Genomic DNA, 18,191 nt, shown 5'->3' on the forward strand with positions numbered 1-18,191 from the left:
AAAAATTACAAGATGTGCAATAAAGAAATATAGCAACATATCTTAAGGGTTTGTATACCTCTTTATCATACATTGCTCTCATTTATTGGTGTCATGATGTTATAAGGCAGAAATCATTTGCCACACTGTGGTGTAGCATTTAGCAATATGAATGATAAGGTTAACTGAGTAATGATAAGTCATTCACATTATGGAACAGATTTTAAATTTGTATTCACCTGACACAACATTTTTTAAACTTGTTGAATAATTAATTATCCCACTTGCTTCAAGTAGCTTGTGGCATATAATATTATTCAACTTGCATTATAAATTTCAAATCAATGAACATTTTTTTAAGATTCCATCTTTAATCACACCTATGTACTGGGACAATTAAATAAAACAGAAAAAATAATATACACATACCAGAAAAAAGATCCTTTCTTTAAATAGCAGTGTTAAATTTTAGCAGTTTTTCTCTAACAAGCACATAAGCTGGGACTAATTAAGGTAGTCTGCCTGTGGCATAAACTAATATAAGGTAGGCTGCCTCAAGAGAACACACTGTCAGGGTCTAATTTAAATCAGTCTGTATCTAAAGAACACATTGTCACGGACTAATTGAATGCAGTCTGCCTCTAAAGAACACACTGGCATGAATTAATTTAAGGTAGGCTGCCTCTAAAGAACACATTGTCAGGGACTAATTTAAATCAGTCTGTATCTAAAGAACACACTGGCATGAATTTGTTTAAGGTAGGCTGCCTCTAAAGAACACACTGGCATGAATTAATTTAATGCAGTCTGCCTCTAAAGAACTCACTGACATGACTTAATTTAAGATCGTTGCCTCTAGAGAACACACTGTCAGGGACTAATTTAAGGCAGTCTGTCTCTAAAGAAGACATTGGCATGAATTATTTTAAGGCAGGCTGCCTCTAGAGAACGCATTGTCAGGGACTAATTTAAGGCAGTCTTTCTCTAAAGAACACACTGGCATGAATTAAGTTAAGGTAGGCTGCCTCCAGCGAACACACTGGCATGATTTAATTTAAGGTAGGCTGCCTCTTGAGAACACATTGTCAGGGACTAATTTAAGTCAATCTGCCTCTAAAGAACACACTGGCATGAATTAAGGTAGGCTGCCTCTAAAGAACACACTGGCATGAATTAATTTAAGGTAGGCTGCCTCTAAAGAACACACTGGCATGAATTAATTTAAGGTAGGCTGCCTCTAAAGAACACACTGGCATGAATTAATTTAAGGTAGGCTGCCTCTAAAGAACACACTGGCATGAATTAATTTAAGGCAGGCTGCCTCTAGAGAACACATTGTCAGGGACTAATTTAAGTCAGTCTGCCTTTAAAGAACACATTGGCAGGGACTAATTTAAGGTAGCCTGCTTCTAAAGAATACATTGGATTCGACTAATTTATAATAGGGTGCCTCTAGAGTACACACTAGCATGAATTAATGTAAGGCAGGCTGCATCTAGAGAACACATTGTCAGGGACTAATTTAAGGTAGTCTGCCTCTAAAGAACACACTGGCATGAATTAATGTAAGGCAGGCTGCCTCTAGAGAACACATTGTCAGGGACTAATTTAAGGCAATCTGCCTTAAAGAACACAGTGTCTGGGACTAATTTATGGTAGGCTGTCTCTAGAGAAAACATTGGCATGAATTAATTTAAGGCAGGCTACCTCTAGAGAACACACTGTCAGGGACTAATTCTGCCTCTAAAGAACACATTGGCAGTAACTGTTTTAAGGTAGCCTGCAGTGCCAAATCTGCAGTAGTCTTCCCCTTAGAGGCACCCTATTATAAATTAGTCGAATCCAATGTATTCTTTAGAAGCAGGCTACCTTAAATTAGTCCCTGCCAATGTGTTCTTTAAAGAACACATTGGCAGGGACTAATTTAAGGCAGTCTGCCTCTAAAGAACACAATGGCAGTAACTGTTTTAAGGTAGTCTGCAGTGCCAAATTTGGGGTAGTCTTCCCCTTAAGAACACATTGGCAAGTACTAATTTAAGGCACTCTGCCTCTGAAGAACACATTGGCAGGGACTAATTTAAGGTAGTCTGCCTCTAAAGAACACACTGGCATGAATTAATTTAAGGTAGGCTGCCTCTAGAGAACACATTGTCAGGGACTAATTTAAGGCAGTCTGCCTCTAAAGAACACATTGGCAGGGACTAATTTAAGGCAGTCTGCCTCTAAAGAACACACTGGCAGTAACTGTTTAAAGGTAGTCTGCAGTGCCAAATTTGCAGTAGTCTTTCCCTTAAGAACACATTGGCAGGGAATAATTTAAGGCAGTCTGCCTCTAAAGTACACATTGGCAGTAATTGTTTTAAGGTAGTCTGCAGTGCCAAATTTGCAGTAGTCTTCCTCTTAAGAACACATTGACTAGTACTAATTTAAGGCAGTCTGCCTCTGAAGAACACATCAGCAGTAACTGTTTTAAGGTAGTCTGCAGTGCCAAATTTCAGGTAGTCTGCTTCTAAAGAACACATTGGATTGGACTAATTTATGATAGTCTGCCTCTAAAGAACACACTGGCATGAATTAATTTAAGGTAGGCTGCCTCTAGAGAACACTTTGTCAGGGACAAATTTAAGGCAGTGTACCTCTAACAAGTACATTGGCAGGGACTAAAGCTTGTCTGCTTCTAAACAACACACTGGTAGGGACTAATCTAAGGTAGTCTGCCTCTAAGGAACACATTGGCAGGGACTAATTTAGGCTAATCTGCTTCAAAAGAACACATTAGTAGGGACTAGTTTAAAGTAGTCTGCCTTGATAGAACACATCAGCAAGGAGTGTCTCTTTAAAATAAACACTCACTTTGCATAGTACAAAATGATATCATGAATAAGACATCACTTTTTACTTAACTGTATCAGAGCACTATGAACTCTTGAGATTGAAAAATGACATGGTTGCAACTGCTGTCTCTTATTAAATAAGAAACAAGACACAATGTTATACAATTTTAATAATTGTAATAATAAGTCATGTGGAAAAAAAATATAAACCTAAGTCAGTGAAATGTTATGAGATCTTTAGTCATTTAGTATTTACTGTATTATGAGTGCCAGCGTACCTTTTTCCATATTCTTCCATGTAATTACGCTTACATGTGGATAGATATTAAATTCAGAACAGTGCAAGAAAAATACATAAAAGTTACACATTTCTAATTGACTTTGGATTTCTTTGACCCTAAGTTATATAAACTCTTTAACATTTTACAAGCAATCACCCTAAAACTATCTTGGCTGTCATTTTAGTGAGTTTTATCCATAAATATTGTGAAACTACCATGAACTAGACACTGTCCTGACAATTTTTTTTATCATTTTACAGTAGTGGCCAGTTTATAAATCTTTTTATTAGTACTGATAATAATAATAATAATAATAATAATAATAATAATGTTTTATTTATAGAGGGTGACTCATTAGTCAAGGACTATTCTCCCTTGAGGCCCTCTTAAGGAGAGTATAACAATGCATATTATATGAAGACAGCAATAATTACTTTTTATTATAACATGTTTAGTGTTAAAATACTTGCTTATAAATCGAGTACAACTGGCTGTAAAAGACAGACCCTGATCTGCCATCACAAAATGCTCCAGCAGACCATAGTCTGTGTTCTCTGTTGTACTGACTACTCCCAAGAAACTGTAGACATTCATATCTGCTGGCATATTATGTGATGGCAGTATTGCATGTATTAAAACAGCATTACTGTGATCATACAGTTTGCAGAGAAAGCTAGGTTACAAAGGGTCTAGCTTAGGGAAGTTTCTGATATTTTAACATACAAATGAAGGTGGTTTTGTTTTGGTATGTTTGTATTTTCCCAAAATCGAGCCAAAATTCAATAACAAAAGTCCATCAAATATAAATGACATGAATAGTATTCTTGCCTAGTCTGTAATACATATTAAAAATACTAGCCCCGCTCCCTTAGAGTAACTGTGTCCTTAGGAGATTAAATTAAACTGAAGTGCATTCTGCTGACTGAACCATAACATACTGTGAATACTGGACACTACATTATTGACAAGGAATTCTATTATAAATTCATATAATATTTGACTCAAGTCTATCAATTATAACCAAGACAGTTCACTTAAACTAATGTAGCTGCATGACAAAGATTTAAAACCTGCCTTAAAATTTACAAACCATTTGATAATTACCTTTTTTCCACTTTTATGTCTACCTAGCCATGCATCTGTTTCTGTATTAACACTTTTTATGATGAGAACAGGTCAGAAGCATACTCGCATAACCTTACTGCCATCCCGTTATCAAAATCTGACACAATTCAATTGGCTGTATAACCTTACTGCCATCCCATTATCAAAATCTGACAAAATTCAATTGGCTGCATAACCATACTGCCATCCCATTATCAATATCTGACACAATTCAATTGGCTGCATAAACTTACTGCCATCCCATTATCAAAATCTGACACAATTCAATTGGCTGCATAACCTTACTGTCATCCCATTATCAAAATCTGAAACATTTCAATTGGCTGCAAGTGTAATGTTTGGATTGTGGATGCTTTCATTTGTATTGTTCATCAACTGGCCATAGCAAACTGCTTTGGTGACATATATGCCACAATATATGCAAATCAAAGCTGCCTTGGAGGTGGCATAAAGCAGCCATAAGTGCTTGGTTTGGTTCAGTGTTCATGACACAGCAACACAACATGTTATTTAGCTCCAAGGCAGTTGGAATAAAGATCCTTGATTAATGATATACCATGGTAGCTGACCTGGGCAAAGCCAATGGTAGGAGTTGAAAGGCACCCAGTCAGTCACAAATCCACAATGCTAACCACTTAACAACAAAATGGTACAATTTCTGTGTTGGATAGGGTACAATTTCAGTCCTCTTAACAAGAACATAAAATCTAAGAATTATTTTTTTCACATTTTGCTTGACAGGATTGTACTAGATTGATCTAATGAGCTCTTTAGATCCCAATTCATGGTCTAGTATGTGGTGGGATGAGTATTTAATAGCATATGTTCACTATCAATGGGTGAAGTTGTTTAAATAATGATTTGCAACAAAAAAAGGTACTAACTACAACAGAATATAAAAATCTCATCAATACACACAAATATGTTTCAGTTGTCAATGAGTTGCCACTTACATTTTCAACTGACAGAAATTTATACATGTACAGTGTGACCCCGCTATAGCGTGCTCTGTTATAACATGAATTCAGATATAACACGGTCGTGGTGTGGCTCCCGAAATTTCATATACAAGTATTTTTCTTGTACACAAAAAAATTCTTTCTTAAAAGTACAAAAAGAACGTAAAAACTTTATTATCATTTTGGGGAAGAGACCGCGTATGAATAATACAAGGCGATCATGGCGTAGGTCCTGAAATTTTGTATGTACTTTTCTCGTACAAGAAAAATTTGTTTTATCTTCTTAAAAGTACAAAAAATAATGCATAAAAAGTTTATTCTGGGATCGTGTAGGTCTTCGCCAATGTTGCAAACTTGGATTCTTTTTCCTTATTGGCAGCAAAACATATCATGTGACGATTTTTTTTTAACTGGCGACGTTGTTGGCTGTTTAAATTTTAATATACAACCATGGGTTTGGAGTGCAGAAATTCAGAGGCCACATGAAAGGAAGCTGCAAACTGGATATAAAATGCACTGAAATTTATCTATTGTCACATAAACAAATTCTTTGTCCATACTGACAAACCATCTAAACAGTGCATTTTGTTGTTGACATTTCTGGTAACGAAGATCAACCAGACAAGGTATTATCTCGTAATCTATCTTTCATTGGATTTCTATACATCAGACATATATATAATAACAGTATTCACATACATGTACCAATTCGTGGTTCTCTAAATAAAGTAAACTATTATATATGTCTTCTCTGTTTTCACTACAGGTGTATTTCTCATTTAATACGCATCAATTTAGGATGGTAACTGTGCCGATCAAGCATGTATTTTACCGCCCGCATTTATTACCTACACCTCTCCTCGGTACATGCATAATTTTCTTCAGCTAGCTGACCTGGTTGCTTATAACATGGTTCAGTCTATACTGCGGTTGGGTTCTATGGCTCCGAACTAGTGTGTTATAGCTGGGTCACAGTGTATCTTTATATCACAAAAAGGATGACATCTTCATGTAACTCATAAACTATTGGGCAAGTAAGGACAGGTGAAGTGGAACATCACATGATCCATTGTCTGATCTGAGTAAGCTGACAATTATATATATATATAGATAGATACACATACATACATACACACACATACATACACCATTAAACTGATAATGTCTACATATATTTGAATCACAAACTCTGAACTTAATATGGACAGGTGAACTAGAATAGCACATAATTCATCCTAAACTAATAAAGATATGTGAACTGGAATAGCACTTGATTCATTCTGAGGATAGATTAACTTGAACCACATATAATATGTCTTAGTCTAGTAAGGACAGGTAAACTTGAACCACATGTGATATGTCCAAGTCTAGTAAGGACAGGTAAACTTGAACCACATGTGATATGTCTAAGTCTAGTAAGGACAGGAGAACTGGAATAGTACGTGATTCATATTTGGCTAGTAAGGACTGGTAATATTGAACCACATGTGATATGTCTAAGTCTAGCAAGGACAGGTAATATTGAACCACATGTGATATGTCTAAGTCTAGCAAGGACAGGTAATACTGAACCACATGTGATATGTCTAAGTCTAGTAAGGACAGGAGAACTGGAATAGTACGTGATTCATATTTGGCTAGTAAGGACTGGTAAACTTGAACCACATGTGATATGTCCAAGTCTAGTAAGGACTGGTAAACTTGAACCACATGTGATATGTCTAAGTCTAGCAAGGACAGGTAAACTTGAACCACATGTGATATGTCTAAGTCTAGCAAGGACAGGTAATACTGAACCACATGTGATATGTCTAAGTCTAGTAAGGACAGGTAACACTGAACCACATGTGATATGTCTAAGTCTAGTAAGGACAGGTAATACTGAACCACATGTGATATGTCTAAGTCTAGTAAGGACAGGAGAAATGGAACAGCACATGATTCATAATAGGCTAGTAAGGATTTGTAAACTTGAACCACATGTGATCCATCTTAGTTTAGTAAGGATAGGTAAAATTGAACCACATGTGAAACATCTTAGTTTAGTAAGGACAGGTAAACTTAAACCACATGTGATACATCTTAGTCTAGTATAAACATCATGTGATTCATTGTATCATCTCAAGGAGCTGGCTTTCTAGAATTTCTCTAGTGGAATTTTACAGATCTTCTTGATATAGGGTATCTCTACCTTAAATTGAACACACCTGCAAAAATAACCTTCCCATAGGAATTCTTTCTACATGTGGTGTTTCAGTTACAAAGTTACAGATGACAGGTACAAAATAAATCTTTTCATTTTCCTGATGCAAGTCAGGCAGCATATGAAACTCTTCATGAAAGAATTTACAAATATTATCAATATTACACTGTAATTCATCTATGAAGGGGACTTACTGCACCCTTAAAACTCTTAATTTTTGAGGATATATGTTGCTAAAGTTTCAATTATCTTTACATAAAGGACCCACAAGTATTGTCCTTTAGGAGCAGTTGTCTCTTATGTGGTGGTATCTGCTAAGACAGGATTCAGCTTATATTTCTGAGAATGCCAGTGATATATAATTATTGATCTACTTTTGGGTCTCATACATCACTCAAGTGTGTCTATTTGCATGCTGCATCTTGTCATTATGTAAGGAACTAAAATCGACATTCTTTCAGGAAAGAAAGTAACAAATTACTGGGATTTTATTTCTGAACAAACAAATTATTGGCTGGTCATACATCAAACCAGTCATGAAACAAGAAGGAAGCCCAAGTGGGCCTGATACTGCTCACCTAGATTATATTTAACTTAACAGTTGACCATTCTGCTAAGCAAGCTTATGTAATACTGTAGGAACACAACATATATAAACTAAATTATTTTTTTAAGACAAAGGCATAATTAATATGTAATAGTCTCTTGCTCATAAATGAAGTCATTCACGATCATGATGATAAAAATGTATTCACCCAGTTTTCTATAAACTGAATGAGAAATATAGTCTCTAGATCCAGAGAGGTTCCAATCAGATGCAAGATGTACAAATCTCACTTATTATAGAACATGTCTACGACAGTGACAATAAGCACCTATTAACCAAGGTGGAGCAAAGGCCTGAACTGAAATCAGTCTCCAGAATGGTAACAAGGTGAGCCATTCAGATACATTATTACTACAAGTAGTTCTTGCTCATAATCAAACGCATGATGACTATTTAACTATTCTGATTCAAATCTGATTAGAATTAAAGTTGCTAGAGAGTTGACAAGTTTAGCCAATCTGGTACATAGTATGTCATTAATATACATGAATTCCACTCATATTCAACCAAGAGATCTATATTATACAGGTCTATTTCCCATGTCTGATCTTAATGATTGGCGTAAACATATTATTTACTTATTATATAAACCTATGTACCAAATTTGATAAAATTACTAAAGTGCTGACATGCTCTGACAGCCAATTAAATGCAAAATCACCTCATATCCATGCACAGATCTTGTTCATATTTGTATTCATCCAAGACCTTGATGATTTAAGCCTATTTACCATATTTTGTCAAAACTGGACTAGAAGATGGTCAGCCAGTCACAAACAACATCACCTCATTAATATGCACTATCAAACCTATGCATGCTCTTGATCATATAAACCTACATTAGAAGCTTGATAAAAATCTTATGAAATGCATGGCTTTTAGAGGTGTAATATACTCAGCCATTCAGATGTAAGATCACCTCAATAATATATTATCTCAAATGGGTATTAATTTAATAATGAATTCATTATCTATTTGAGTTTTTGTTTATCACATAGTTTTTATTCTAATGGGAATAGTTTGGAGAGAAAGAAGAAGAAATAATTTTGTTCATTCTGACTTGAGCACTGCGCATTTAATGTATTGCGTGTAAACATTAGTCCCTGGCTCTATTGGAAGTTTTGGTGCAGTTCTATAACTAGTAATAATTATAAGCAGATTTATTGTTTTACCATTATAATTCAAAGAGCAACTGTCCAGAATAAATTGAGTATTTGACTCAGACATCATAATTTTTCAACACAGAACATCTATTCAAATTATGTATGATGTCACATAGTTTGACTTGGATTCAGTGAGAGTTAGAGTTAGATGTAAATTTCACTACTATTTGTTTGATATTCATATGAGGGAATGACTATGGATACAGATTTCCAGTAATGTATTTGTAACCAGATATTTGCATTATTCTATTTGGAAAAGTGGACTACAGTAGATAATTTTTTTTATTTAGAATCAGAAATGCACCACATAATAAGAAAACTTTAGACTGTCTGAACTATTTTACCACATAAACATTCTATGGTTGGATAACATTCTCTCTGTTTGGAGACCAGTTTATATCCATATTCTTCTCTGAATAAAGGTGAGTTTATTTAATCCAATAAGTTAACATTTAGACCAATTTTGTATGTAGGGTGGATTCCATGTTACAGGTATGCCACCAGCCCCTCTTCCCATGTCTGATATCAACTGATCAATTCTCTTAGTTTTATTTGTTTTTATTCTTGTTCTTGTTTGAGGTTTAACACCATTTTTCTGCATAAAATATAAACTGGCCATATTCAGACATGTTTTTTTTCTCAATTTTCTTTGGACAACTGATTCAAAAAATGGCAGCCAAAATGTTGATAGTAACAGTATAAACAAAAATTTCCAGATAGTAGGGTAAAGAAAGTTTTTCCACAATTGCAGCCAATCAGTAAAGAGAATAATGCTTAATTCTATGGGTTTATTTGGACCAATCTGAATTGCATAAAGTGATATTTTAACATGTGGTATAAAAAAATATGAAACTGCACAACTGTATGTAAAGTGTACAGACTATGTGATAAACATCAATCTTAAACATTATTAAAGATATAAGCACAAACACCAAGTTTGATCAAACAGAAGTCTGAATTATGGCTTCCAGAGTGGAAAACAAGCTCAGACAATAAGATACAAGATCAATTCATAAAATGCTTCTCACTCAGTAACAAACCCTTTCAAGATAACAACGATGAAAACCCTTATTTCAAGCCCAAAAAAACCCATTCAGAATTATATGGTTTCCAGACTGGTAACAAGCTCAGATAATCAGATGCAAGATTACCTTATAATTATGCATTGAATTTGCTCTTTGTGAAACTCATCAAAGCTTTTTACGACATAAAAATATATTCCAAGCTGATCACAAATACCACCTTTAGTAACAAAATCAGTCAATTAGATTCAAGAATACCTCCAAGTAATTAATAAGCATTGATCTAGCACATTATCAAACACCGATTTCTGAATATGCATTGATTTTGTTCATTATCAAACTGAGTCATTAATATGCATTGATCTTAATCATTATCAAACAGTGAGTCATTAATATGCATTGATCTTGATCATTATCAAACTGTGAGTTATTAATATGCATTGATCTTGATCATTATCAAATTGTAAGTCATTAATATGCATTGATCTTGATCTTTAGCAAACTGTGTCATTAATATGAACTGATTTTGTTCATTATCAAACTGTGAGTCATTAATATGCATTGATCTTGATCATTATCAAATTGTAAGTCATTAATATGCATTGATCTTGATCATTATCAAATTGTAAGTCATTAATATGCATTGATCTTGATCATTAGCAAACTGTGAGTCATTAATATGAACTGATTTTGTTCATAATCAAATTCTGTGTCATTAATATGCATTGATCTTGATCATTATCAAACTCCCTTGAAATTTTCATGATAGAAGACAAATATTCCAAGTCTAAATCATAAATGTGGGTTCCGGAGTGGTGACAAACAATTGCTGATGGATGGATGATGCACAACTGATAGACGACATATGATAGACACAGGGTCATACTGCTTACTTGACTTTACTTCTAGGTGATTTATAAACTGTAAAAGCATTAAAAAGAACAGAAAAATCATTAACTTCAAAATCTATTTTCACATTCCAGTATATCACAGATTCATAGTTTTTATTTTAGCATTGAAAACAATTATAAAAACAAAAGTAAAAAAGAAAATAAATCAAAAAGTATATCAGTATATATGTGTAGAAGCCTTAAGAAATTAATATTTGTAATAAAATGACCAATATGATGCACACAGCAAGAACACTGCTGCTCGTACAGAGGATTTCAAAAAATTACACCACAACATATTGTTATTCAAAGTGTTGTTTGCTTTACATCGAGGCTCATAACATTTAGAGACGAAATAATGTTATGATTTTGATTAGGTGCATGTATCTGTATGCTCCTGTATCAATCCATGTGACAGAATCCATTCTCTTGATAGCTTGAAAACAGATGTTTTGTAAAATATCATGATCTGAGAACAGCTTACTTTGCTTTCAATGTCAACTTGAAATCCTCTTTCATTTTAATAATATTTGTACATTAATTATGATATAAGATTTCATGCAAACATAATTTACACCAAAGTTACACTGTATGTCACAACAATTATGAAACCTTTTGGTTACATGTACAAACATTTTGTTTCCTCTTCTGAACAAAGTTTTATTCAGGCAGCTCTAAAAATAACAGCTATGACTGGTGTATTACCTTTGAAGTCACCTCCTAACAAAACAGAACTCAATAACCACCAACATGTACAAATCTAAACTTTGTCAGAAATGGAGAAATTGAATCAGTAAAAGATTGGCATGGAAAACCTGATCCTTCTATGATTAATCCTATTAGAGTTACTCCAACCCCCCCCCAACTAAGTGAGAATCCCTAAGGAGTACAAATTTCAACCCTATAAAAATTCTTTACTGAACAAAATTAGAGATACGTTATAAATAAACTGGTGACAATTGCATGCCATAAAATCAACCACTATAACAATTTCCACTAGGAACAACTGGTAGCCAGTCATGCATAATTTAGGCCAAAACTTTATTCTGAACTTGTCTAGCGCACATATGTTTCTGTACCCTTGTGCATAAAATATGAAACCATGCATTTCTTGATACTAATGAAAAGAACAAGGGAGAACCTTTGGTATAAAGTATAGACATCTTTTCAACATAAATTTACCTAATGGCCAATCATACAAATCTGCTACCTTATAAAGTAATGGAAAATTTTCTTTATCACCACTTATATTCATCTGTCTCTAAATTTGACCATGGTGAATTTTAATCAAATGAGATGTTTATTGTGTGGAGCTCTGAGTTCCTCAATCCTTGTATTGCCTCGACTGTAGATAAATGGTGTTGGATTGTTGGAAGCAAGATATGGTGATGGTGAGGGCATGGCAGGTGAGAATGAAGCAAAGTACTCTGCAGAAAAAGCAATGACATCATTGGGTTTCCGTAGCAAAAGAAACTGTAAAAAGTCTGCCAAAAGGGCTTTCAGTTCTGGATGCTGCCTCATGTATGTGCCATGATCCCCTTTGAGTTCCTCCTGCAAAAAGAAATACCAATGGTAAACCCGTGTAGTAAGTGTCAATTCAATAGCAATTCTTAAGTGATGAAAATATTTGTTTTAAACATTTTCAAACTATAGCACAGTCAGGAAATTTTACAAATGAATAAATTCAGCATTTTTAAATGTGTAAAATGTTTCCATCAATGAGAATGAATGTTTGACAAATTTGTTTGTTTTGTAGAATTTTGGAAATTGTAAAGCTTTGGGGAAAACTGAATGACAACTTATCCATGTATCAAAACTCACTTTTCTGTCCAAGAATCTGGAATACAACTGAGAATCTTCCTCCCAGTTGAGAGGCTGCTTCTCAAAAGTAGGCTTAGGAGGCTCCTCATCTAAAAATAGTGTAACAATGCTTTAATAAGAAAAGAAGAAAAAGAAAGATAGTAGAAGGGGCCTGACATTGTGAATAGAGACTTGTTTTGTTTTTGGAATAAACCTGCTTATCAAGTATCAAGAAAATCTTTACATGACTAAAAATAAGTGTGTTAGACTCGGCTAATCAGATCCCTGATTAATATGTAAGGATCTCATTTCATACTGGACTTATCCAAAATTCATTCAATATTAAACGTGTCCAAAATATGTTTGATATGTTGATATAAGCTTTCATACAAAATGGTTTTAAAAATCTAGCCATAAGTAAAGCTTTAGTAGAAAGCTCATTAACATGCATAGATTTTAACCCTTTTATAAAATATTTCACTACATACACCTACATAAAGAAGTTTTATCACCATCTCTGTATAAACAGATTTTGTATAGGATGAGATTTGCAATCAATTATGTATATAATTAACTCAGTAATATCCAATGAGTTTGTATATTATGGTACTTATCTCTATCTAAAGGTATGGGATAGAGTCCATTTTTTGAATGGTAGTTCCTAAACAGGCTATGTTGACTGGAGGTGTGTGTGTGTAAATATGTTGTTTTAATGAAGTATAATTCACTTGAATGGGTACCAGCATGAAAGCAATACGTCTGCCTCCACTTTAGATATGCTTAAAGCTGATTCAAACAAAGTCAAAGGAACTTTCTTCTCATTAACTTTTGAACAGATACACTAACTCAAGTTTGTTAATCCAAAACTTTTGAAATACTATAACTTTATTCAGAATGCAACCAGACTTATAGAACACAGAAGAAAGTGTTATCTTTGGGTCTTTCCTGTGAGTTAATCCAATAAATCAGCCCCCAAACATGTCCTGGTAACATACCTTGAGTGCTGGATTTCATTGAGTCACATTTTCTCTCATATATATTTTTGGAACATTCAGTTTTAGTGAAAATTTCACACAAGGAACTCAAGAAATACATGAACTGTCCAGGATGTTATGAAAATATTTGCAGGCTCAGACTCAAACAACACAAAATGTAAGGTCTGAGCACTGGTCAATTTTTTTAAAGCTGAAACTGAGTTTTGATTAACAGAATGATTTTTATAAACTTCAGCCTGATGACCTAGGAGATACATGTGCATTGGTTTAACAACACGTCAGCACAATCCTGGCAATACAGTGCTGATCGAAAGGTAAATTATACAAATGTAAACAAAAATAACTGCAGACAAACTTTAGGTAGATAAACCCTTCCAAAATAAATGTAAACAAAAATAACTGCAGACAAACTTTAGGTAGATAAACCCTTCCAAAATAAATGTAAACAAGTAGTGCTAGCAAAAACAGCTAAAGATGTTCAAATTTATTAAAAGATATATTAAAAAAAGATAAAAGTAAAAAATATAAAATCCTTAACATGCAGGGTCAAAATTTGTTATATAAACTACATTTGGAAAAAAAAAGTCCAAGCTTTTATCTGGCAGTACATAATCATACAGGTTCTTAAATGAGTTTACATAAAAAAAAACTTCTGTCTCCCTGGGTGATACACTCCATAAGAAGGTATTCCAGTGTCAGTGAACAATGGTCAAGCTTCAGAAAGCATGGATGAGTTGGGTATAAGCCTTGAGAAACACGAGTCCCTCAAAAAGATTGATGTTCTACTGGCAAATAAAATGTCCTGGGATCCAAGATTAGATTGTTCCTTCCCTGTAACTGCTGATTACTAAACCATCTCTAATTTTGAGAAACTCCAACAGACCAAATTTGGTAAAAAAAATACCTTTTTAAATGTCCAAGTTAAAAAATCAAACAATTACCTGTAAATGCATGGCAAACTTTTGGACACAATCATTGACCTTGAATGTGATATCAAGGATAGAAATTTATTCAACCTGACGCAATCTCAGTTTATACCCATCCGATTAGTTTAATTAATCTATATACTAATATATTTTCATAATTTACCTCTTTTTTCACTGATGTGGCAACACTCAAGGTATTCATTAGATATATTCACAAACTGAATAATATGGTGAAGGTACATTCAAACTTGTTTATGTTGTCATATGTACAGCTGAGTCAAACCTCTGACCTTAAAATTAATATCAATGTGCTTATCAATATCAGTTTGTTCATTGGAATATAACTTAAAATCCTGTCAAAACTCACTTGTATACATGCAACTCAAGTTATGGTCATTAGCTCAGTGAAGTATAAATATGCAAGAAATGACCTTTGACTTAAAATCATTGCCAATTACATTGGGGTTTTACAAATCATTTTTAAAAGTACAGATGTGTTGGTGGTCAGATCTGTACTGTTTTCATTTTGGAACCAATTAAATATTACAAGAAATTTTTGTAGTGAAAACCCTATGTTAATGCCACTATTCATGCAAAAGGAATAGTGTTAACATTTTCAAAATGACTACTATGCAAAGATGCTGCCAGGAATTTTCTTAAGAGTGAGAGGTCCCCCACAACTATCTCCAGCAGGGGGGAAATCAGGGTGGGGTGGGGGGAAATAACAAATGGGAGCTGATGAGTGATGACATTATTATAAGGTATATGTATACCCAACTTAAAACAAGCATTTAATGACTTTACAACACTTCTTTGACAACAAATATACAAAGTATCTGCATACCGAATTTAGTTTGCTGTGTTGGCAAATATTCCTTGCTTCTTATCACTCTGCTTCTTCATAACTTCTGAAAATGGGAAATGGTCAAATAACCCCCTTATATCTGAATAGTCATCAGTTTATTCACTGTCTGTGATGCTAACATCAGTGCCAATTCTGTTTTGTGAACTCAATCCCCTCTCACAATCTGCTGTCTGTAATGGAAGAACCACTGTAATTTTGGCCAATTTAAACAAATTAGGGAACTGGTCTTCATCATATTCAAACAACTTTTGGCCAATTTAAACAAATTAGGGAACTGGTCTTCATCATATGCAAACAAGTTTTTCCACAACTCAATCATGTTGTTCTTACGATATTTCTATTGTGGGGTCACATTTGTTGCAAAGCTGTATACCAGTGTTGTAGTTTTGATAAACAAAGGTTAACCTGTGCAACCGTTTTCGTCAATGAATGGATTATCTTTCTTATACTGACAACTGAAAACACTGAGCATCGCTCTCATTTTTAGTTCATTCCTGAACCATACATAGGTAATCAACTATGTCTTGGAATTTTGGTTCATTTTCTTCTTTGTTTCTCAGCCTATGGTTCCATGTGCTGCAGATGAGGTGCCCACTATTTCCATGTTATTAGTTTGGTGATGTCTTCAGTTCACATTGGAATACACGAGCTTTCCTCTTGTTTTACAGTATCGACCATAGCTGATGATTTTACCATCAAGAAATTGGTTATTGTCCATTTGAACATCCATAAAACTCACTGTTTGTTACACTCTATACAATTCTGTTATATGTGTTCAATGAATCAGTTTGTTACACCCCTCGAGAAGACAATTTAATCTGAACCCCTTGATAGGTTCTCCAAAAACAACAGATCATACCGATGCCTGTATTCAAACAATGAATCTACCTTAGCATAGCTGGACTGAGATCACTGGTCAAATGGATGACTAAGACTTCATTTGACAAGCCAATATTAAGCTATTTTGCCTTTAATAAAAAAGAAACAAACCAACCAACTAAAAAAAACAGTATGCACTGTGTACAACAAATTGCAGGGACAACAAATAATTTTGTGACCTTCCCCCATTAGTTTTGTAAGCTGTCTGACTTATGATCTGTTTGCAAGAGTACCATGATCCCACAGCCTGGCAGCAAATCTACACTATGGTGTCATGCTGGAGGTCAGATAAACAATTTTTTTATTCAGAACTAGTCACATGTTGCTACAATAGTGTTGTAGTGACAACCCCATCCTGATGGCTGTCAAGACTGACTGTTTGGAGATTAGATCAGCATCATTTAAAAAACGAATAACTATATATTGCAAGAAGGATGCTTTCTTTAAAAATGCTGGTATGACCATCCAATTATGAATAGCACTTGTTGCAGTTATCAAACTTTGGAGGTTACATTGGCATTATTTTAATTTATGAGCAACTACATATAGAGAGAAATGATTCTGTGAAAACCTTATATCGATATGACCATCCCTTCAAAAGCAACAGTGATAATGAGATTTTTAAGATGTCTAAGACTGATCTGCATCATTTTCATTTAGGACCAACAAGACATCTTCTAGTCAAAATCTCATATCGATATGACCATCAAATCTGGTTTAAAGATAAGGATTTCAATAAGGTCACTATGGCAGACATATTAGCAATCAGACTAGTACCATTATCATTTGGGACCAAGTAAGCAACATAATAAATCTTTCAGCGAAATCAACATGTTCACATGATCATCCATTTAGAAGCATTGATAATAAAGTGTTCAAGATCGTCAATAGAGCAGACATATTGGAATCAGATTAGCACCATTTTTATTCAGATCCAACAAGACATCATATCAAGTCTTTTAGTGAAACCCCCAAGACAATATGACTATTAAGTAGGAACAGCAATAACAAGATTTTCAATATGTACATTGTGGTGACAATAGTGAATGTACAATTGACACCACTGTTAGGCCCAACGTGACACCATTGGAAGCCTATTGGTGAAAACCCATGCCAATATGGACATCCAATTAGGCATACTTTTAACATGATTGAAAGCTGGCCACCATGGCAGCCATATTGGAGATTAGGTCATCATTTTCACTTAAAACCACCTAAATAACATAATGAGTCTTTTGGCAAAAGCACCATGATGATGTGACTTTCCATTCAGTAGGAGTAGAGATGATACAATTCTCAAGATGTCTGCCATAGTCACCTTACTTGACTTCAGCTGGGCACTATTTTCATTTTTAGGACCAACTAGACATCATAAAAAGTCTTTCAGTGAATAACCATGCTTATACGACCAAGTGTTCAGGATAGGTAACAGCAAGATTTTCAAGATGGCTACTTTGAGTGCATATATTATGTCCAAGCAACTCCATTTTCATCTAGGACCAATTAGACCTCGGGATGAATTTAAGTGTGAAGTCTCATAGCAATCCTCCGAGTAGTTTAGGAGTAATGATAATAAAATTGTGCCAACAGATGGAGGAAAGACAGAGAGATGGATGGACAAAGGATAACAAACCATTATCTCTTCTAGTGCATGACCACCAGA

The 18,191-nt window shown here is 34.3% G+C and overlaps 1 protein-coding gene across 1 annotated transcript in view; it reads right to left on the reverse strand.

Moving 5' to 3' along the window:
* Positions 1-2,965: 2,965 nt before the first annotated feature.
* LOC149776283 (ciliogenesis-associated TTC17-interacting protein-like) overlaps positions 2,966-18,191 on the reverse strand; it is a 46,203-nt gene continuing 30,977 nt past the window's right edge. Inside the window, exons 9-10 of the mRNA XM_089942729.1 lie at positions 12,885-12,973; positions 2,966-12,614 (exon numbers count right to left, since the gene is read on the reverse strand). Coding sequence (XP_089798855.1) covers positions 12,351-12,614; positions 12,885-12,973 — 353 coding nt within the window. The 3' untranslated portion in view covers positions 2,966-12,350. The remainder of the gene's footprint in view (positions 12,615-12,884; positions 12,974-18,191) is intronic.

The sequence above is a fragment of the Sinohyriopsis cumingii genome, chromosome 18 (assembly GCF_028554795.1).
Source record: "Sinohyriopsis cumingii isolate HCF-2022 chromosome 18, ASM2855479v2, whole genome shotgun sequence".
Taxonomy (NCBI): Eukaryota; Metazoa; Mollusca; class Bivalvia; order Unionida; family Unionidae; genus Sinohyriopsis; species Sinohyriopsis cumingii.